Consider the following 24,034-nt stretch of genomic DNA (forward strand, 5'->3'; position numbering starts at 1 on the left):
TGACCAAGAACTTCTGTTGCCATACATGATTTGCGTATTACTCTTTTTTTTGCAGGGGTGGGGTGCTGAGGATTAAACCCAGAGGTGTTTAACCACGGAGTCACATCCTCAGCCCTTTTTATTTTTTATTTTGAGACAGGGTCTTGCTAAGTTGCTTAGGACCTTGCTAAGTTGCTGAGACTAGTTTTGGACCTGGATCCTTCTCCCTCAACCTCTGGAGTCACACCTGGGTGTCTATTATTCTTACCAAAGCTCAACCTAGGCTGGGGATGGGGCTCAGTGGTAGAGTGCTTGCCAGGCATGTGTGTAAGTCCTGAGTTCCAACCCTGGTACTGGTGGTTAGAGAGGGAATCTAGTCTATTTTGCCTTCAAGGACATGGTTTCAACAAATTTCTTTTATTGACTCCTTTATCGGCAATTTTCCCTATAGTATCAGCATACAAACATGCTGTTATCCTAAAGAAAATCTCTTGGCCTCTCCCAACCCTACTACTTTCCCATTTTCCTGCTCCACTTTGCATTAAAACTTCAGAGTCAGGCTGGGGTTTTAGCTCAGTGGTAGAGTGCTTGTCTAGCACGTGTGAAGTTTGATCCTCAGCACCACATTAAAAATAAATAAATAAAGGCATTGTGTCCACCTACAAATAAAAAAAAATTAAAAAACAAACAAACTTCATAATACAACCTTTTCCTCTCTCTTTTTTCTTGGAAATACTCTAATCAGGTTTTCGCCTTCTTGTTCCACCTTTCTTATTAAGGTTTCTGAAGGCTCCACTTTGCATTGTTGTACATAAAGAGCACTCTGAACCTGCCTTTTTTTTTTTTTTTTTTGGTACTGGGGATTGACCCCAGGGCCTTAGTGCATGGACAAGCAGTCTACCATTGAGCTACATCCCCAGGGCATAAGAAGCACTCAGTTTACTTTTCCTACCAACTGCATTTGACACAATTGATCACTTTCTTCATCTGAAACTCAGTCATTTCTTGCCTTCCAGGATTCCACACTCTCTTAATCTTCCTCTTAACAATGGAGATTATTTTGCCGTCCTTTATTGTTGGTTTCTCCTTATCAACCTGAACTTTAACATTAGAGTACCCTGGACCCTTGCCTCTTGAATTCTCCACTTATACTCCCTTTTTTTCCTTGATCTAACTGAATCCAATGGCTTTAAAGATACCACTGATAGCCAGGTGCAGTGGTACACACCTGAAATCCCAGCAACTCGGGAGGCTGAGGCAAAGGATCACAAGTTTGAAGCCAGCCTAGGCAATGTAGCAAGACTGTGTGTGAAAAATAAAAATAAAAAAGAATGAGGATGTGGTAAAACAGTAGTGGTAAAATTCCCCTAGGTTCAATCCTCACTTATACACACACACACACACACACACATATATATATTTGACAGCACGTAGATACACACACACACACACACACATCTCATTTTATTGCACTTTGTTTTATTGTGCTTCACAGGTACTTTTTTTTTTTTTTAACCAATTGAATTTCTGTGGCATCTCTGCATCTATCAAGTATGTTGGTACCATTTTACCAACATTTTGTTTTCACTTTGTATGTCTCTGTGTCATGTTTTGGTAATTCTTGGAATATTTCAAACTTTTTTTATTATTATTTTATCTATGATGATTATTGAACCTTTCTTCCTTTCTTCCTTCCTTCCTTCCTTCCTTTCTTTCTTTCTTTCTTTCTTTCTTTCTTTCTTTCTTTCTTTCTTTCTTTCTTTCTTCTTTTTTTTTTGGTGCTGGGGATTGAACCCAGGACCTTGTTCCTGCAAGGCAAGCAGTCTACCAACTGAGCTATATCCCCATCTCTGATTATTTATTTATTTATTTATTGGGTACCAGGGATTGAGCTCAGGAGCACTCAACCACTAAGCCACATCCCCAGTCTTTTTTTGTATGTTATTTAGAGACAGGGTCTCACTGAGTTGCTTGGTGCCTCGCTGTTGCTGAGGCTGGTTTTGAACTCATGAACCTCCTGTCTCAGCCTCCTGAGCCGCTGGGATTATAGGCATATGCCACTGTGCCTGGCTATTATTTTGGAATCCAGAGATTGAACTCAGGGGACTCAATCACTGAAACACACCCCAGACCTATTTTGTGTTTTATTTAGACACAGGGTCTCATTGAGTTGCTAAGTGCCTCGCTTTTGCTGAAGCTGGCTTTGAACTTGTGATCTTCCTGCCTCCGCCTCCCTAGCTGCTGGGATTATAGGCATGTGCTATCGCGCCTGGGCTGATTATTCATCTTTGAAGTTAGTAATATAATAGTGGAAATTGAACTCAGGGTCTTGGACACTGAGTTACATCCCAGTCCTTCTATTTTTGCTTTTTAAATTTTGGGATAGGATCTTGGTGAACTGGCCTGGCTAGACTCCATCTTGCAGTTCTCATGCTTCAGCCTCTTGAGAAGCTGGGATTATAGGCATATATCTCTGTCCAGCTGATGTTCCTATTTTAATAACAGGTTTGGGGCTATAAAATATGTGCTCATTTAAGATGGTGAACTTAAATCAATAAATGTTGTTTGTGTTCTGACTACACCATCCACTGGCTCTTTCCCCATCTCTCTTCCTCTTTGTGGGCCTCCCTATTTATTGAGACACAACAACATTGAAATTAAGCCAATTGATAACCATACCATTGCCTATAATTATTCAAGTGAAAGGAAGGGTTACACATCTCTCATTTTAAATTATAAGCAATAAATGATGAAACTTAGGGAGTAAACCATGTTCTTACCACATGCTCCCCTACAGGACTCTGTAATCAAAAAGGCCATCACCAGATTTGGTCCCTTGATTTTGCATCTCTAGAACTATGAGCCACCATAAACCTTGATTCTTTATTAAATTGCCCAATTCAAGTATTTCATTATAGTAATGGAAAAACAAATGCATTGCTTTTGCTACACTTAATATGAAAGGGAATGGTTAATCTCGTTGTTATAAAACAACTTATCTTTTTAGGTTAAGGCAATATTTGTAATGAGCTTTGGTTTGGTGTAGCTTTAGCAAGCTACCACATTGCCCAGCTTTGTGAAATGCAGTAAAGTTTTTTAGGTGCTAATGGAGCAGATGGAGAGTACTTAAATGTACTCATAAATTTCAATTGTTAGTAAAAATACATATGTAATAAAAAGTGTCTCCAGATAGATGTCCTCTAATTTTTGGTGTATAGTCTTTAATTTTTTTTTCTAAACATAAATCTGTCCTATTATTGGTTTTAAAGGTGTCTTAAATCAAAAAAGAGAATACTTCACATAATATTTTATGAATTCCTTTTTTTCCCTAACAATTTATCATGATCATTTTCCCATGTCAATAAATTTACCTTTATAAGTATAAATATTAATGGCTGATTAGTTTTTCATACTATTTGGATATTTCAAATGTATTTCATATGTTTGGATATTTCAGTTATATTCATTTTTAAGAGTATTTATTTATTTTTACTGTTTTTTAATATTTGGGGATTGAACTCAGGGACTCTCTACCACTGAGCTATATCCTAGTCATTTTTGTTGTTGTTGTTGTTTGTGTGTATTTTGGTTTTGACTTTTATTTTAAATTAATTTTTTAAAAAAATAAATGACAGTGGAATGCATTACAATTCTTATTACACATATACAGCACAATTTTTCATATCTCTGGTTGTATTTAAAGTAAGTTGACACTAATTCCTGCCTTCATACACGTACTTTGTATAATGGTGCCCATCACATTCCATCATCCTTGCTAATCCTCTGCCCCCTCTGTTTCCCTCCCACCCCTCTGCCCTATCTGGTCTATTCCTCCCAAGCTCCCCCTCCCTACCCCACTGTGAATCAGCTTCCTTATATCAGAGAAAACATTCAGCATTTGTTTTTTTTAATCCCAGTCATTAAAAATTTTTTTTTGTTTGTAGCTGTGGATGGACAGAATGCCTTTATTTTATTTGTTTTATTTTTTAATGTGATGCTAAGGATCAAGTCCAATGCCTTACACATGCTAGGCAAGCAAGTGCTCTGCCACTGAGCTATATAGCCCAAGCTCCTACTCTTTTTTGTTTGCATTTTATTTTTATTTTTTGGTGCAGGGGATTGAACTCAGCGGTGCTCTTCCGCTGAACTATATCCTCAGCCCTTTTTATTTTTATTTTTTTATTTTGAGACAGGGTCTTGTTAAATTCCTTAGGGCTTCATTAAGTTGCTGAGGCTGGCTTTGACTTGTGATCCTCTTGCCTCAGCCTCCCAAACTGCTGGTATTACAGGCATGTGCCGCTGAGCCAGGATCTGAGAAACTTTTGATTGTCTAGTACTTAAAAGTAATTCTTCTGGATATAGTGGTGCACATCTGTAATCCTAGCCATTTTGGAGGCTTAGGCAGAAGGATTGCAAGTTTGAGACCAGCCTTAGTAATTTAACAATACCTTGTCTTTACATAACAAATAAATAAATAAATAAATAAATAAATAAATAAATAAATAAATAAATAAATTTTTAAAATGGAGATGTAACTCAGTGGTAGTGTGCTTTTGGGGTTCCATTTGCAGTAGCACAATTTAAAAAGGTGTCTCAGACTATTAAAATTTCCACAGAGGTTGAGAAAGAAATGGATGTCATTTATGGGTTCAAAACTTTTTAAGAGTTTAAATCAGTTTTTTAGAGAGGAATGGAATGAGAGAGAGAATCATGTTGTTATAGGAATGTGTTTTGTTTCAGAAGGTATTTAAATGCTCTGACGTAAAGGCACTCAGTGCGGGAAGTTCAAGGGCAGAGAACTGAAGGCATCTGTTTCTGAATTACTTTGAAGCTGAGGTCATGACCACTTTAACCTCAAGCAGATTTTGTTTTCTTTTTTCCTTCCTTCCTTTCATTCCCCCCGCCCCCAATCTGGGCATTGAACCAAGGTGCATTTTACCACTGAGCTACATCCTCAGCCTTTTTTACTCTGTAAAATTTTGAGCCCAGGTTCTCACTAAGTTGCTAAGGCTGGCCTTGAACTCCTGATCTTCTTGTATAGCCTCTCCAGTTTCCAGGATTGCAGGCCTGTGCCACTACACCCCACCCATTTTTTCTTTTCTTACATAGAGAGATAAAATGCATTAATTTGCCTCTAAATATCCTGTTTTATTAAGTTTTATAGAAAGGCAATGAAAACAGGGGCTGGGTTTGTGGCTCAGCGGTAGAGTGCTCGCCCAGCACGGCGAGGCCCTGGGTTTGATCCTCAGTACCACATTAAAATAAATAAACTAGTTAAAGATATTGTATCCAACTACAACTAAAAATATATATATAAAATATAAAAAAAAAGAAGAAAGACAATGTGATCATAATTGTCACTGAACTTCAAATTCAGGACAGTGGTTACCAGTGCCAGATAGAGAGGAGTATATTTTTTTGGAATAAGAAAATTAGGCTGGGGATATAGCTCAGTTGGTAAAGTGCTTGTCTCACATGCACAAGGCCCTGGGTTCAATCCCCAGTACCACCACCACCAAAAAAAAAAAGATGTTCAGTTACAAATTTTGGGACTGGGAATGTAGCTCAAGCAGTAGCACGCTCACCTGGAATGCATGCCACCAGTGTTCGATCCTCAGCACCACATACAAACAAAGATGTTGTGTCCGCAGATAACTGAAAATTAAATATTAAAAAAAAATTCTCTCTCTCTCTCTCTCTCTAAAAAAAAGAAAAAAGAAAATTAAAGTTCCCATTAGTGAGACACATTATAAAAGCAACACAAACCATTAGAAGAAAATTTTCAAGGTCACCTTAAAGAAAAAGTATATAATATTACTTCTTTGTTATTTAATTGAAGCTAATTGCATAACTAAACTAAGTATGTGAGTTGGGGGTGGGCCTAAGGGAAGTTTAGGAAGGTGGAGTTCTCAAAGTAAACTGAGCCTTCCTTCCACAAGTATTTATGGAAACTTACATTACTATCTGAAGTGAGAAAAATCAATGTTAAAGCATTTATTCTACTAGTGAAGGGTAGATCTAAGATTTAAATCCACTACAGGGTTTTGCTTCACTGAAAATGTGGCATAGCTCCATTCAGTCCATCCCCTTAGCACAAATATTTATGAAACACTGATTATGCTCAAGGCATTTTGCCAGAGACTCTGTGGGACATATGATGAATCAGACATTGTGTAGTGGTAGAAAGAGATGTACTCTGGTGGAAATACACGCCCTTAAGTCCTGAGCAAGAGACACTGAACAATTATGGCACCCAGCAATGACTTGCACCGCTGGGATGAGGAGGCAGGCTGCAGGAGTAGGCGTTACCCTGGGGTTGAGTTACACTCACCTGTTCCTTTGTAATCCTACTCCTTGTCTCATTTGAATGGCTTCTCCCCAATAAAAGTGGGTTCGAGGCTTGCTCTTTCTTTCTTTCTTTTTTTCTTTTTTTTTTTAGAATTTTAATATATATATATATATATATATATATATATATATATATATATATATATATATATATATATATATATATATAAGTTCTCGGCAGACACAACATCTTTGTATGTGGTGCTGATGATCGAACCCGGGCCCCACGCATGCCAGGCAAGCGTGCTACCGCTTGAGCCACATCCCCAGCCCCCGCCCTCTCCCCCTCCCTCTCCCCCTCCCTCTCCCCCTCCCTCTCCCTCTCCCCCTCCCTCTCTCTCTCTCTGCCTGCTTTGCCTCCTTTGTGAGAGCTGGGTCAAAGGAGCCATCACAGAACCCAAAGAAAAAGGTATTTCTCTGTCTCTATGTGGTTATTTTGTGCCAGTCCAGTTCACCTGGAGTGACTCTGATTGATTTAGTTGTGTGTGACGATACTTTGGCATCATACGGACTGGTTTGAGTTCAAGCTTCTTGGATACATAGCTTTTTTTTTTTTTTGGCGGGGGGGGGTACTGGGGATTGAACCCAGAGGTGCTTAAACACTGAGCCACATCTCCTTGGCCTTTTTTACTTTTTTTTTCCCCCTCAAAGCTCTATTTGTATTTTATTTAGAGACAGGCTGGCTTTGAACTGGTGATCCTCCTGAAAATCTTGTGACTGATTTGGGTCATGAGTTTTGATTTGATATGGATTGGTTGAGATGTGGGAGACAGATGACTAAGGCAGAGAAGTCTCCATGACTTCTCTAGATCATGTGAGTAGAGGTTTACAGCAAGAGAGCAAATAAGGTTGTGTTAAGGTTTAGATCTACAGCATCCTCCCTAAAGCTCAGGTGTTGGAAGAATGGTTCTCAATTCTACAAGGTTTAGCAGTCGGATCTTTAGGAAATGATTAGGTCATGAGGACTTTGGTCTCATAGGTGGATTAATACATTTGATGATAATCCAGTGGACTTTTGGAAGATGGGACATGGAAGAAGCAGATCACTGGGGGTGTGCTCTGGTGGGCTTCATCTTCTTTCCCAGACCCTCCCACCATTATTTCTCTTTCCACATTAAAATAAATAAATTAATTAAAGATATTGTATCCAACTATAACTAAAAAATAAATATAAAAAATATGAAATATAAAAAGAAGAAGAAGGCACTCAGTTAGTGCGCCAAGTTCAAGGGCAGAACTGTGAAGACCTGGGCAGCTTCATTTGCTATGCTCTTCCACCATGATGTTGCTTCCTTGAAGGCCGCTAACCATGTCCTGAATCCTCTGAAACTCTGAGTCAAAACAAAATTTTCCTCCTCCAAGTTGTTCTTGTTCAGGTAGTTTGGTCACTGTGAGGAAAAGCTAACACAAACTATAAATGTCAGGTTGCCCATTGTCTTAGTGGTTTGGGCTGCTGGGACAAAAATACTATAAACTCATTAGCTTATAAACAAATTTATTTTTATAGAGGTACTGTGGCTGCATGCCTGTATTCCCAGCAGCTCAGGTAGCTGAGGCAGGAGGATTGCAAGTTCAAAGCCAGTCGGAGTACTTTAGCAAGGTCCTGAGCAACTAAGTGAGAACTTCTCTCAAAAAGGGCTGAGGATGTGACTCAGTGGTGAAGCACCCCTGGGTTCTATCTCTGGTACTTAAAAAAAAAATTCTCAGAGTTCTGGAGGTGGGAAGTTCAAGATAAAGGGAATTTGGTGTTGGGTGAGGGGGGGGGGTGGTTGTTCCTAGAATGATGGTCCTTTCATTGCAACTTAACCTCACTTGGTGGAAGTGATAAACGATCTCTAACAGGTCTCTCTCTCTCTCTCTCTTTTTAAACTATTTCTTTATTTGCTTAATTTAATTTTAACTGATAAGTAATAATTATACAATTGTGGGTGACAAGGTGATAATCTGAGTTATGTACACAATGCAGGATGATTGCTAATTAATTCATACTTAGAATTTTTGTGGTGGATGGGTAGGTTCTCTCTGTCTCTTTTTTTTTAAGTTTTTAAAATAGTTGTAGATGGACAGCATGTCTTTATTTAATTTGTTTCAATTTTTAATGTTGTGCTAAGGATCGAACCCAGTGCCTTACACATGCTAGACAAGTGCTCTTCCACTGAGCTGCAGCCTCAGCCCCTAGGTTCCCTCTTAAAAGGAACTCAAGATTTAATTGCCTCCCAAAGGCCCCCAGCTCCTGATACCATAAGATTTCAACATATGAACTTTGGGGGAACACATTTTCCAGCATAACACCTGTCTACTTGCAAAATCTCCCTTCAGGATAGCGTTATGTCTTGCAAACATATACTATTACCACAAAGGTCTGAAACCAAGGCATCTTCTCTGACTACCTTAAGAAGGGGCACTTTTTTCCATAATTGAATCTTAGAATTGGTTCCTACAAGGAACACTGTTTTATTGATAGAACTTAAGATCTTAGAATTTGTGTATGTGAGAATCAAAAGTCACTGACTGTTTCTTAGGAGACAGGCATACAATTTAAATAAGTTTAGAGGTGACAGAGGCATATATAAAGCAGCATATATAAAGAGAGGAAGAAACAAAATTTTCATTTTAGATTTAAGTAGTTCTACTCTAAAGCGATATGAAAATAAGCACGTTTTACGGACGATAACTTTATACACTGTTCTTATTTTCATAATGTCAACCTCAATGTTAATTTTAGCGACGCTTTTGCGTGAAGCTGCAGAGAAACCCTGAAGAAGTGCGACTGAGTTCTTGATGAATTACACTTCCAAAACTAGTCCTCTACATTTTTCCCTTAAAAAGCGTGGGGGGAAATCTAGTTTAGGCTTCTTGTTCGCACCGACACCTAGGAGAGGACCGCGGAGGCCGCAGTTTGCCCCTCACACGTGACAAGCTTTAGGTAACCTGCCCCTCCATCCTCCCGATTCTGGGGAAGATTCTAACGCCCTTTCGAGCCGTCCCTCATGACGTCACGAGCGCGATTCCGCTCCGTGGCCAATCAGGCAGCCGGATTCCGGGGAAACCCGGGGTGGCGGCGGCGGCCTGGGCGCCTGCGCGAGGTCTCCGCGTGGCTATATAAACATGGCTGGCGTGGCCGCGCAGCCGGCCCGTCCGGAGCGCGCGTAGGGGGCTCCGGTGCTGCTCTGGGTCTGTAGTTTTGAAGTTTCTGGCGGGGGAACTACCGCGTAGTTAGGTTCGGAAGTGAGAGCCCGAGTGACGCCCTTCCGGGAGCTGTGCGTCCGGGCTCAGCTGCAGCTGGATCGGAGGCTGAGGCGCCGGGCTGAGCCGGCGCACGTGTGAGTGCCCCTGAGGAAGCGGCGAGCGCCTGTGCGGGTGTTGCTGCCCCGGCTCGCGCGGACGGGAGGCAGATCTGGGACGCGCGGCTGCTGCTGCCTAGCCCGCGCTCACCACCGATTTCTCTGCCGCGGCCCCTGAGCCTTTCCCCAGCGATGCTGTGGAGCCAGAACTGCGCTGGAGTCGGCGTGTCAGACCTCTCCTCACCTCAGCTCCCGGAACGGCAGCGCCGTAGCTGCCGCTGATCCCTCGGGGTGATGCCCGCGGGCCTCAGCGAATCGTCCGGTGCCGCTCCTCCGGTTGTTGGGGGCGCCTCGGGGACCGTGACTATGGCCCCTACCGGAGCTCTGCCGGTCCGGGTGGAGAGCACCCCGGTGGCCCTGGGCGCCGTGACTAAGGCTCCTGTCAGTGTCTGCGTGGAGTCCACGGCGTCCCAGCCCCTGCGGTCCCCCGTGGGGACCCTAGTGACCAAAGTGGCTCCTGTCAGTACTGTACCTAAACTCAGTGGCCCTAGGCTGCCTGCTCCCCAGATCGTCACCGTGAAAGCCCCCAGCGCCACTACGATCCAGTTGCCTGCTAATTTGCAGCTTCCTCCAGGTAGGTTGATCACTCCTTCCAGCCTTACCCTTGGGTCCTGCCTGCAGTGATTCGGGAATCGTCGCAGCGCCGGATTGCTCTTTCCTGCTCGCAGCTCTCAGAAACTCTGAACCAAGAAAACCTTTCATAATCTTGACTTTGCAGTGAGTGTCCAGGAAGCAGCCTTTTGGGCAGTGATTTGGCTTTACAATTAAATATAACCTTTTTGTATCATTATAGCATTTTATATTTAAGAAGAGAATCTTTTCACCTAAGTGACAGTCAAAGCTGTCAGAAGGGCTCTTGAGGCACTGGTGCCTAGGTAGAGGAGATTAGGGATGGCTAAAGTTAATTTTCACTCGAAGAAAGGATCAGTTTATATTTTCATCCGTTTAGATTATGTTGTAAAAAGAAGTCTTTTTAAAAAGTTCTCGGGGGTATGACTGAAATAGAATTTTAAATGTAAGCAAGTCAGAATAAGTTTATAGTTTTCTGGTATCAGAAAACAAATGCTGCTTCCCGCACAGCCTTCAGATATGTAATGATTTTAACTTTCGGTCAGAAGAATTCCTCTCCTGGGGAACAAGCTCCAGAATTGACAAATAGATCAGAGATACGCGATTATTATACTTGAAGGGGTGTTCGAATCCTGATAATGAGGATTTGCTTTTTATCCTAGGGCTTATTACTTTGTCAGGCTGTTTTTCAAGATTTACTCAAAGGTTTTGCTTTGTGATAATTCATGTTGTAAATGTGCTGAGTGAAATTTGAGTGTTCTACCTCTGTCTCATCAATCCAAAGTTTCTTGGAATTTGTCTTCTATTAATTTTGCTTAGCAAAAATTGGATCTCTGGGGTTGCGGTTGTGGCTCAGTGGTAGTGTGCTTGCCTAGCATGCTTGAGGCACTGAGTTTGATTCTCAGCCTCACATACAAATACATTAAAAAAAAAAAAGGTCCATCAACAACTAAAAAATATTTTTTAAAAAATTGGATCTCTGATCTGGTAGCTCTAAAAAAATCCCTGGAGCCCAGAGAAACTTTCATAATCTTGACTTAGATGGTAAAGAAGTGGAAGCATTGATTCAAAAGATTACTTTAGCATCCTGTGGCAAAAGAACAGTAGCTTTTTTTTTTTTTTTTCTTTCTTTTCTTTTGTAGCTACTGCTCTATTTGGTCAAGAACATCATGGGCAGATTGTGTTCTTCACATTTAATGAAATGCTTTTTTTCCTTTTGTATAGTACAGGAGGTCCCTACATTTGTTAAGGCTGTATGCAGCACTGGCTACATTATTTGCTAGTTCTAAATTGTCATCCATCATGTAATCTTAAAGTAGTTATGAGTATGTTTGAATGAAATTATTCCCTAGTTTGTTAAAATATAAATCCCTGCCTAGTCACTGAAGTTTGTTTAGAAATGGTCAGAAAAAAAATGTTAAATAGAAAAAACTGTCAAGAATGAAAACTTGCTGGCGAGTCAGAACAAATCACTTATTGAGGTCCCACTGTGCTAGGCAATTTAAATACATTATTATTATTATTATTATTATTATTATTATTTATTCATTGGCTGTACTAAGTAAGTAGTAAATTTGGAAAGAGGTCTCTAAGGGTAAATAATTTGCCCAAAGCCAGGCAATTTATAGGAGTCAAGGGATTTGAATTCAGATCTGTTTAACTCTACTCTTTTCACAACACTATACTTAACCACATTTTTTTTTAAAGAGAGAGTGAGAGAGAGGAGAGAGAGAGAGAGAGAGAGAGAGAGAATATTTAATATTTATTTTTTTAGTTCTCAGCGGACACAACATCTTTGTTGGTATGTGGTGCTGAGGATCGAACCCGGGCCGCACGCATGCCAGGCGAGCGCGCTACCGCTTGAGCCACATCCCCAGCCCTTAACCACATTTTTTTACAACATGCCTCATTGAGTATCAGTGCTGAAGGTGAGATAGAATTTTAGAGGCTAATCTTCTGTTTTATACATCAAAAAACCAAAACTGAAACTTGCTTGAGTTGAATAGCTGCAAACTAAGTCCACAGTTTAAATATGTTTATATCATAATACTAAAATATTTTACACTATTGACCATAGAGAAACCCCCAAGAAGAGAGGAGACAGTTTGTTCTTAGGAATTATGAGCTTACAGAGGAGGTTGGGAGGTACTTTAAAGAGCTGCTTTTGAGAATTTCTACTGATATGTAGCATAAGAACCAGTAGTTGAAAAATTTAATGGAAATATTGATTAAAGTAACTTAGATTATGAATCCTGCACCATTTCTCTTATGTACTGAGGATTAGTGGTTTATTTCTCAATATATGTCAGTTCTTAATTTTCCAAGGTAATGAATAAGCATTTGATTTCTTGTTCATTTCCTCTGAGCAGAACTGGTTTTAAAAAATACACATATGCACCACAGATTTTTCCAGGGAGCAGGGGCTGGAAATAATGTGTGTGTGTGTGTGTGTGTGTGTGTGTGTGTGTGAGAGAGAGAGAGAGAGAGAGAGAGAGAAGTGGGGCACTGTCAGGAAATGAAAGAGTTTTGATAATATTTTCAGTCTTTTTTTGTGAGCATGTGGAATATTAGACCCAACTGTGGCCCTTCTCTTTTTGGTATTCTGTATCTCTTCTGCAAATTGTGTGAAAGAGATAAATAAAGACTTAATTGCTTCTTTTATATCATAAACTGTGATAAATTCAACATGACTGTCATACTGGTGAAGCATTTGAGGTTGTTTTCATGCTGAGGCGGGGCATAGAGTTTGCATCTTCTTTCTCAGATTCTTGAATAAGCTGGATAAGCTGTTTCCACTTTAGCTTTTTTGTTTGTTTCCACTTTAGCTTTATCAAAGGGATATAGCCTATAGGATCATCAACTGCATAGTTGGCCTGCTGCTGCTGGACTTGGTTGAAATCAGGGTGCCATCCCCTGTGTGGATTCCAAAGGCTGTACAATCAGCTTATAGCCACAGTGTCAATGGCATTATTTTTTCTATGGATTGTCATCCTCTTGGTAGAAACTGCTGGAAATTCTTTAGGTTGTCCCACTCAGATGCTGTACTTTCAAGACCATATATTATTTATTATTATTGTTACTAATTCTTTTAATTAATTTTTGGTACTGGAGATTGAATCCAGAGTTGCTTAATCTCTGAGCTCCATCCCCAACCTTTTTTTTTTTTTTTTTTTTTTGAGACAGGATCTCACTAAGTTGCTCAGAGCCTCTGTAAGTTACTTAGAAGCTGGTCTCAAACTTGCGATTCTCCTGCCTCAGCCCCAACATAGGATTATAGGAGTGCACCGCTGTGCCTGGCTAGTTTATTTTATTAAAATACCTAGTTTATTATTACTTCCTTTTTTGATTATGAATTCCTTAGAATTTATAACACCTTATCACTTTATTATTTCTAGGGTCTAGTAAAGTTAATTGGCTCAGAGAAGGCAGCTAAATATTTGAAGGTAGATCTACATGGAGAGAGTAGGGAGCAATAGGGCTAGAGCCCCTAGGATGCTGAGGGGCATCACAATTATGAGTGTGTTGGGTTTTGATTTCTTAGCTTATTCTGATTAAAAGCATTGTCTGCTCATGTTTTTAAAAATTACTGAAATGTAATCCCCTTGTCACTAGAGTATTAACAATTTTACTGTGCCTTTTTCGTTGTTAGTATTTGTAAATATTTCTCATTTTTTCCAACTGCATAGGAGTAGTTCTTTGTATTATTATTTTGACCACTTCCCTATTCCTAGGCATTGATATTGTGTGTGTACTTTCTGTGATTACAATGATGCTGTAATAAATACCTTTGTATGTTTTTGTGTAATTTTGTACATATATAATTATAGGATAAATTACAACAGGTATTGCCAATTTTACCCCCAAAATGTTTAAACACATAATCAATAATGTTAATATTTAATTTTTAAAAAGCTACCCAGAGAATCTAAGAAGTCATATTCAGATTTAATCATAAGAGTAGTAGTTGAGCCTTTTAACTGAGTGAGGGAATGAAGAGTTTGTAGAGAAACAGGGGCTGGACAGTGAGACTATGATATGGATTTGTTACTTATATGAATAACTAAGTATGCCTAAGAGGGCTCTTAGCTTGAAGTCAAGTAGGCATATAATATTTAGTAGGCCAGAAGATTCAGTGTAGGATCACAGAGTAAAGACTAGGTGGTGTACTAATGAAGTTTGTGGATAACAAGGAGTTTGAGGGAGTAGCCTCTTGGGAAAAGTAGTGGAGTGTACAATAAAGGACAGAACATTGCCCTTGGAGTGAACCGACTGGGGTTTGAATTCTAGCTCTACCACTTAATAGCTTTGTGGTCTTTGGCAAGTTTATTAACCTCATTCTTCATGTCAGATTCTTACTTCTAAAATGAGACTTCTTCCTGGAGTACCAGAAGGAATAAGTAAAATAGTACATAGCAGGGCTTGCATGTCACAGAACTATAGAAAACAGGTATATTAGGAATGTTCTGAATATTTCAAGAACCTGCAAAGCTGTTGGGGATTGCTTTTCTTTTCTTTCCTTTCTCCCCCCCCCCCTTCTTGAATCCAGGACCTTGTGTATGCAAGGCAAGCAGTCTACCAACTGAGCTATGTCCCAAGCCCCCTGCATAGCATTTGGTTCTCAGTACTCTGAGGTTGCTATTTATCAGCATCCACCAAATTCTCAACAGTCTAAAAAAATCTATCTTTAAATAATCTCAGTGTGTACCCACCCCCATTTTGGCTGGGGGGACATTAGAAAATTATTTTTGTTGTATGGAATTTGGAGAAGAGAAAAATTATTGTCCTTCAAAATACTTTGAGTCTATTTTTAATCTCTGTTTTTTAAATGTCAGCTTTATTGAGGTATAGTTTTTGTTACTAAAAAATAAAGGAACCCATTTATAGTGGGTGTTGAAAAATTTGATAAAGGTGCAGCCACCATTGTAAGCAAGATATAGTACATTTCATTCTCAAAAACTTTTAGTCTCTTTGGGAAAAAGAATGTATGCATTCCTTTTCTGATTTTACATAACTGGAATTCTATGATGCCATCCATATATCCTCATTTTCACTTACCATTGCATAGTGACAATTTTGTTACAAACTCAAAAGTTTAATTTTGAATCTGTTATTAATTATTTCCTGATTGTCTGCTTAGGTTGCTTTTTTGTTATTATTGTTAAAAAAATAAATGTAAGCCAGACAATTTTGTATTTAGGTTGTGATGTGTGTCTTTGTTGGGACAGATAAGAAAATTGGAAATTCTGGGGCTAGGGTTGTGGCTCAGCGGTAGCACCCAGCATGTTTGAAGCCCTGGGTTCAATCCTCAGCACCACATATATATAAATAAGTAAAATAAAGGTATTGTCAGCTATAACTAAAAAATATTTATTAAAAAAAATTGGGGCTGGGGATGTGGCTCAAACGGTAGTGCGCTCGCCTGGCATGCGTGCGGCCCGGGTTCGATCCTCAGCACCACATACAAACAAAGATGTTGTGTCCGCCGAAAACTAAAAAATAAATATTAAAAAAATTCTCTCTCTCTCTCTCTCTCTTAAAAAAATAAAAAATAAATAAATAAATAAATTGGAGATTCTGAGTTAAGGCATTATGACTAAAGCTTTCAGTGAATTTTTTACTTACTAATACATTTCAGCACTAACTAGATGCTGGGTTGGTTTTATGCTGAGTACCATAGATACAATAGTAAATAACGTAGGCCCAATTTTTCTCCTGGAAAACGAATACATTTCCTGAATTTCCATAGATACTCTAGGCTGACTTCTTTTCAACACTCTGATTTCCAATAGCAAATATGGAAATAAAAAAGAAGTAGAAATCACCTGACATCTGATTAGTCTATTTTTTTTCTTTTGTTACTGGAATTGAACTCAGAGGCCCTTTAATAATGAATCACATCCCCAGCCTTTTATATTTTATATTTTGAAATAGGGTCTCACTAAGTTGTCTAGGGTCTCACTAAATTTCTGAGGCTGTCTTTTCATTTGCAGTCTTCCTGTCCAAAACTTCCGAGGTCTAGGATTACATACAGGTAGAGGCCATCGTGCCCAGCTTTTTATTAGTCTACTTTTAGAAATGAAATTTAAAGGAGATAAACAAAAGCTCTGCTTTGGCAAATCAGCTGTGTAAATGAAGGATAGAGAGATGTACTATAACTAATAGCAACCTAAGTTAAAACTTATTGATTTGATTTTTTTCTTTCATTTACTTAATTTAGAAAATGACGGGAAAAGGGAAATTAAAGTGACTTTAAGTTCAGTGAAGGAAACTATGACATGTGAAAAATTAAAGGAATTGGGTCCATGGTCCCTGAGGAAGAAAACAACTTAGAATATGTTAGCAGCATCTAATTCTTTGTCTGGAAATGAAAGAAGTCTACTTTTGTGTGGATCTCAGAAGGGACCCTCACATCTATGTATATTAATGAACAACACATGTGTTTATATTAAAGAAAGGCTTTGTGTCCCCGACCTGTATGTTGTTTTTTTAAGAAATCTATTCACAGTATTTCTTCTTGAATCAGTTTCAGTAGTTTGTATGTTTCTAAGAATTTGTCTATTTCATTGAAATTCTCTAATTTATTGGTTTACAAATGTTCATAGTCTCCCCTATATTATGCTCCTCATTTCTACCAATTTAGCAGTAATGCCGTGTCTTTTATTCCTGATTTCAGTGGTTTCTGAGTCTTCTTTTTTTCTTACATTTTAATTTTGTCATTTTTGTCGATCTTTTCAAACAGCCAACTTTTGGTTTAATGAATTTTTCTCAGTTGTTTTTCTGTTCTTTATTTTATTCACCTCTGCTCTTTTTTAAAAAAATATTTTTAAAATTGTTGATGGATCTTTATTTTATTTATTAGTATGTGGTGCCGAGAATTGAACCCAGTGCCTCTTGCATGCCTGGCAAGTGCACTACCATTTTAAAACATTTATTTTGTTTTTAGTTGTAGACAATACCCTTATTTACTTATTTTATGTGGTGCTGGGTATTGAACCCAGAGCCTTGCACATGCCAGGCAAGCGCTGTACCGCTGAGCCACAACCCCAGCCCCTCTGCTCTATCTTTATCACTTTTTTCTTCAGCTTGCTTTAGTTTTTATTTTACTCTCCTTTTTCCAGTGTCTAAAGACAAAAGGTTGTTACTTGAGTTTTTTCTTTTTAAGATAGGCATTTGTAACTATAAATTTTCCTCTAAACACCTCATTAACTATATCCCGTAAGTTTTGGAATGTTATGACTTCATTTTCATTCATCTAAAGTATTTTCCTTTTGTGTGTGTGTGTATGTGATTTCTTCATTGGCCCCTTGGTTACATAAGTGTGTACTGTATATTATTATCTACATATTTGGGAGTTTCTTTGCTTATTTTCCTGTTACTGATTTATAATTTTATTTATTGTTAGAGACAATACATTTTATGATTTCAATTCTTTTAAGTTTATTGAGGCTTGTTTTTTGTCTTAATGTGAGTGGTGTATCTTGCAGAGTATTCTGTACACATTTAAAAAAATCCTATCCTTGGGTGATGTAAAATATACATTTGTGTTTAGTTTGTTTACAGTGCTTTTTAAGTCTTTGATGTCCTTGTTAATCTGTTGCCAACTTTTGTTTTTTTTTTTTTTTTTGTGTGTGTATGTGTGTTGTTTTGGGCAGTGTTGTGGGTTGAGCTCAGGGCCTGTGCAAGCTAGGCATGCACTCTGCTGCTGAGCTGTATCCTCAACCCTCATCTTCTATCATCCTTCTGTCATCTACAAGAAATTTATTTTACCTTAGTTTTTGTTTCATATGTTAGGTTATGTAGTTGGGTGCATATAAATTTAAAATGTTACAGGTTTTTGATTTATTGGGCCCTTCATTATTATAAACTTTTTCTTTTTTAAATCTCCAGTGATTTTTTTGTTTTTTTAAAGTCTATTTTGTTTGATATTAGTATGGCCACTCTAGCTTTCTTATGTTTGCTACTGTATGTATATATTTTTTCTTCAGTTTTTCTTCATCTTTGAATTCAGTGTGTATCTCCTGTAGATAGTATATACTTGAATTTTTAAAATCCCAGCCCTATACTTTTTGTCTTCTGATTGGATTATTTCATCCATTTATATATTGATGTTATTGGTATAGTTGGACGAAGGTCTGCCATTTACTTTTATTTTATGTTTCTTTTCTTTTTTGTTTCTCTGATCCTTCCTTTTGTGTGTTTTGCTTGAGATGGAACCCAGGGCCTCATACGTGCTGGGCATTGTTCTACTACTGGCTATATTCCCAGCCCTTTTTAAAAATTTCATTTTGGAAACTAAGTTGCCCTGGCTGGCCTTCACTTGCTATCCTCCTGCCTTAGCCTCCCAGATAACTGGGTTTACAGCATGCGCCAGCACACTTGTCTTCCTTTCTTTCTTTCTTGCTTTATTTTGCATTAAATGGATATTTTCTAGTGTATCTTTTTCTTTGTAATTTTTTTTCCTGGCAGTTATGTGGATTGAGCCCAGGGCCTCATTATGTGCTAGGCAAACACTCTACCACTGAGCTACATCTCCAGTCCTCCTCTGTAATTTTTTTTTCAAGATATTTTTCTGAATTTTATCTTGTCATTATAAAGCTTATAGTATCTTGGAATATATTTCACATTTATTATATTATTATTTTCCTTTTACCTCTGTGTGTGTGTATGTGCACATGCGCTATTATACCTCTACCTATTACATTCAGATATATTACAAACCCAACAATATCTTGTTATATTTATCTCATGTAATTTTATGTCTTTAAAAGATGCTGAGAGAAGAGAGCAAGGATCTATTTTAACATTTGCTATACTACCGTCTTATCTTTTCTGGTTTTCTTCATTTGTTCCTGTGAAAACAAGCTACCATCTGAAGTCATGTCCTTTGCACAGTATGGGTTTTTTTTTTTTTTTTTTTTTTTTAAGAGAGAGGAGAGGGGGGGGAGAGAGAGAGAGAGAGAGAGAGAGAGAGAGAGAGAGAGAGAGAGAGAGAGAGAGAATGTATTTATTTTAGTTCTCGGCGGACACAACATCTTTGTTTGTATGTGGTGCTGAGGATCGAACCCGGGTCGCACACATGCCAGGCGAGCGCGCTACCACTTGAGCCACATCCCCAGCCCGCACAGTATGGTTTTGATATACTGTACTCCTGGTTCAGGTGATCCTCCTGCCTTAGCCTCCACACAGATGAGACTACAGGCAACACCTGTGCTCCTCGCTTCTAGTGATAGCCTTTATTTGAGATATCATCATAATTTCCTTCTCCAAGTATGGTTTTAGTCCTTTGAACATATTTATAATGATTACTGTGAAATCTTTATACATTAAATCTGACATCTAGTCCCTCCCACAGGTAGTTTCTGAAACTACCCTGAAAGGATTGGGGTTAGAGTCATGGGTGCCCAAGTATTTCTTATTATGCTATCCCTGAAGTAGAGCCTTCTTTTATGGGCCAAAGAAGGGAGCCAGGAGCCACACACTTGTGTGGCTTAAACTTTATCTTCTTCACTGTGTAGTTGGGGATGGGAAATGTTGGGGTCTGCTCTTTCCAGGAAGATCCCATGGCCTTTGACTGGGAGCTTAGGCAAGAGGGAGGCTTGTGTTCTTGACTAAACTGACACAGTGTGGAGTTTCTGTGCTAAGAATGGGAATGGGTTTGGATCATAATTTAGATGCCACAGATTCTTAATATTCTTGCTGAATTTTTGATAGATCTTCTTTAATAATTGTGTAGTCACTTTCTGTATGCTTTAGGGAAATTGGGGGGTGGTACCGGGGATTGAATTTAGGGGCACTCGACCACCTAGCCATATCCCCAGCCCTATTTTGTATTTTATTTAGAGACAGGATCTCATTGGTTGCTTAGTGCCTTGCAGTTGCTAAGGCTGGCTTTGAATTGGTGATCCTCCTGCCTCTTCCTCCGGAGCCTGGGATTGCCATCACACCTGGCCCTACACTTGGAAGTAGAACTGCAGCTTTGAATGTTTTGTTTGAGTCTCTATTAACATGGACAAGAATTTGACATATACATGGAGTATAACTTCCCATTCTTGTGGTTGAACATGATGTGGAATCACACTGGTCCTGTATTCATATATTGTGGGAGGCCATCCTCGCATGTGATTTGAGTTACCTCCCTGGCTGGGTAAGAGGCGCTTAGACACAGCAGTGTTAAAGCCATCCCACACACTTTCCCAGGTCCCAGGGCTTGTCCGTGCAGAGGTGTGCCTGTCCACTGACCTGAAGATCCAATCACCAGCCCTTACCTTGGGATGCTGCCTCCCTTAACCTTCATTGGATGGGATTTTCCCTTGAATTTTTTGTTCCCCAATAAAAGCTCACTCCCTGGTATGCTCTCCCTTTCTCGCTAGTCTCTTTTGTAAACCTCGCCACCGCATTAGGTGGTTGGAGGCGGGAGCTAGGAGAAGCCTTCTTGGAGCTGGGGTAAATGAGAGTCTGTTTCTTTAATTTAAAACTCACTAGCAATTTCTTATGCATCCAACCTTCTTTTATGAAGCTCGCCCTGGTCATGGCAGAATATATGAACATAAGAAAGTTATATCCAGTTCATTCTACTGTCTTTCCTATTCCCATCCCTTCTCTGTTTCCTTCATTCCCCTTTGTCTAATCCAATCAACTTCTGTTCCTTCCCCCTTATTGTGTATTAGCATCCACATATCAGAGAGAACATTTGACCTTTGTTTTTCTTTGGGGTAGGGGGGTTTGGCTTATTTCACTTAGCATGATAATCTCCAGATCTAGCAGACACCATAACTTCATTCTTTATGGCTGAGTAATATTATATTGTGTATTTATACTGCATTTTCATATATATATATTTTATTATTGTTCAAAACATTACAATGCTCTTGACATATCATATTTCATACATTTGATTCAAGTGGGTTATGAACTCCCATTTTTACCACATGTACAGATTGCAGATTCCCATTGGTTATACATCCATGTTTATACATACTGCCATACTAGTGTCTGTTGTATTTTGCTGCCTTTCCTATCTCCTACTATCCCCCTTCCCTCCCCTCCTATCCCTTCTTCTATCTCTACCCCATCTACTATAATTTATTTCTCTCTCTTGTTTTTTTCCCCTCATCTCCTCTTATATGTAATTTTGTATACCAAAGCAGGTCTCCTTCCATTTCCATGCAATTCCCCTTCTCTCTCCCTTTCCCTCCCACCTCTCATCTCTGTTTAATGGTAATCTTCTTCTCATGCTCTTCCGCCCTGCTCTGTTTTGAGTTGCCCTCCTTATATCAAAGAAGACATTCGGCATTTGTTTTTTAGGGATTGGCTAGCTTCACTTAGCATAATCTGCTCTAATGCCATCCATTTCCCTGAAAATGCCATGATTTTGTTATTTTTTAGTTCTGAGTAATATTCCATTGTGTATAAATGCCACATTTTTTTTATCCCCATTCATCTCTTGAAGGGCATCTAGGTTGGTTCCACAGTCTAGCTATTGTGAATTGTGCTGCTATGAACATCGATGTAGCTGTATCTCTATAGTACGCTCTTTTTAGGTCTTTGGGGAATAGTCTGAAAAGGGGAATAGCTGGGTCGAATGGTGGTTCCATTCCCGGCTTTCCAAGGAATCTCCATACTGCTTTCCAGATTGGCTGCACCAATTTGCAGTCCCACCAGCAATGTATAAGTGTACCCTTTTCCCCACATCCTCGCCAGCACTTGTTATTGTTTGTTTTTATAACGGCTGCCATTCTTACTGGAGTGAGATGGTATCTTAGAGTGGTTTTAATTTTCATTTCTCTGACTGCTAGAGATGGTGAGCATTTTTTCGTGTATTTGTTGATTAATTGTATGTCCTTCTCTGAGAAGTGTCTGTTCAGGTCCTTGGCCTGTTTGTTAAAATTTTTTGTTTTAATTAGTTACACATGAAGTACAATGACCTTGACATATCATACATTTGAATCAGATGGGATATAATTTCTCATTTTTCTGAGTGTACAGGTTGCAGAATCATATTGGTTATGCAGTCATATATATACACACAGTAATAATAATGTCTATTTCATTTTACTATCCTTCCTATCCCCTGATCCCCTCCCGTCCCCTCCCATCCCATCACTTCTCTCTACCTAATCTAAGGTAACACTATTCTTTTTTTTTTCTCACATCTGCATACATGTATTTTGTATAACGATGAGGGTCCCCTTCCACCATCTATAGTACATTTTCTTTATCCATTTGAAAGGCACCTAGGCTGGTTCCATAGCTTAGCTATTGTGAATTGAGCTGCAGTAAACATTGATGTGGTTGCATCACTATAGTACGCTGATTTTAAGTCATTTGGGTACTACTCAGTATTCTACTTAGTAGTGGGATAACTGGGTCAAATGGTGGTTTCATTCAGGTTTTCTGAGGAATCTACATATTGTTTTCCAGAGTGGTTACACCAATTTGCAGCCCTACTGGTAATGTATGCCAATATTTATTGTTACTTGTATTATAGACAAGAATTTCTTTAGGTTAGAAATAATGGATTATAGGATGTACAAATGAAAATCAATTTGGCAGTCATATAAAGTTGATCAAAGTAATTGTACTAAATTATCATACCACCAAATAAGATTGATAGTGTTCCTGTTGATATGTATTGCTAGCACTTAGTATTGTTGGACTAATGAAATTTTGCCTATCTAAATAGATAAAAAGTGATATCTCACCAGGATCTTAATTAACTTTCCCTATTGTTGGCATTTGTTTGTGCATTTTGAATACTTGTCCCGTAGTATATTTTATTTTGTGTTGTTGTCGTCTTTTTTTATGGGTAGCAGGAATTGAACCCAGAGGTGCTTAGCTACTGAGCCATGTCTATAGCCCTTATTTTGAGACAGGGTCTCATTAAGTTGTTTAGGCCCTCTCTAAGTTGCTGAAGCTGCTTTGAATCATGATCCTCCTGCCTTAGCCTCCTGAGCTGTTGGGAGTACGGATCTGCACCTCTGCACCCAGTATTCCATTTTGTGTCTTATCTTTTTTTTTTTTTTTTTGGTGGAACTGGGATTAAAAGCAAGGGAGATCTACTGCTGAGCTACATCCTCAGCTCTTTTTAATTATTAAATTTTGAGACAGGGTCTCACTAAATTGAGGAGACTGACCTGGGATTTGGGATCTTTCTGCCTCAGCCACTCAAATATGTCTGGGATTACAGGTGTGTGTCACTATGTCCATTTGTGTCTTATTTTTCTTTTTTCCAATTTTGCTAATTGGAATTTCTTTTAATATAATTAAATGTGTTAGGCTTTACTTATTTAAGAAGTCTTTCCCTGTCAAATTCAAAAGATATTTTTCCACATTGTCTAAGAGTTAAATTGTTTATTTTTACCTTTATATTCCTTAATGTGCTAGGGTTTTAGTGAATGTGTGTGAAATAGGTGTCCAATTTCATCTTTCCCATAAGACAAATAATTGGCCATATATTGAATAGTCACTTCTGTTCTCAAGAGTGTACAGTCTCCTGGGAAAATTTGATTCAGGTTGAGCCTCTGATATAAAATCTGAACTTTGAGTCTCATATTGGTGTTCAAAATGTTTTGGATTTTGAAGCATATTGGATTTTTGGATTTTCAGGAAAGAGATGTTTAGCTGGTTAAGTCTATGCAAATATTCCAAAATCTAAAAAAGTTAGAAAATCTGAAGTACTTCTGGTCCTGAGCATTTTGGGTAAGGGATACTCAACCTGTATGACATATCCTTATACACCTATTTTGGGGTTTTCTATTCTGTTTCTTTAGTCAGCTTTGTGGTCTTGTGCTGTT

General features: G+C 38.7%; 1 protein-coding gene across 1 annotated transcript in view; it reads left to right on the top strand.

The window, feature by feature from the left end:
* The first annotated feature begins 9,311 nt into the window (after positions 1 to 9,311).
* Positions 9,312 to 24,034, top strand: part of TAF4B (TATA-box binding protein associated factor 4b) — a 131,112-nt gene continuing 116,389 nt past the window's right edge. Inside the window, exon 1 of the mRNA XM_081262847.1 lies at positions 9,312 to 10,245. Coding sequence (XP_081118973.1) covers positions 9,906 to 10,245 — 340 coding nt within the window. The 5' untranslated portion in view covers positions 9,312 to 9,905. The remainder of the gene's footprint in view (positions 10,246 to 24,034) is intronic.

This window comes from Spermophilus citellus, assembly GCF_964194105.1.
Source record: "Spermophilus citellus genome assembly, chromosome: 12".
NCBI lineage: Eukaryota > Metazoa > Chordata > Mammalia > Rodentia > Sciuridae > Spermophilus > Spermophilus citellus.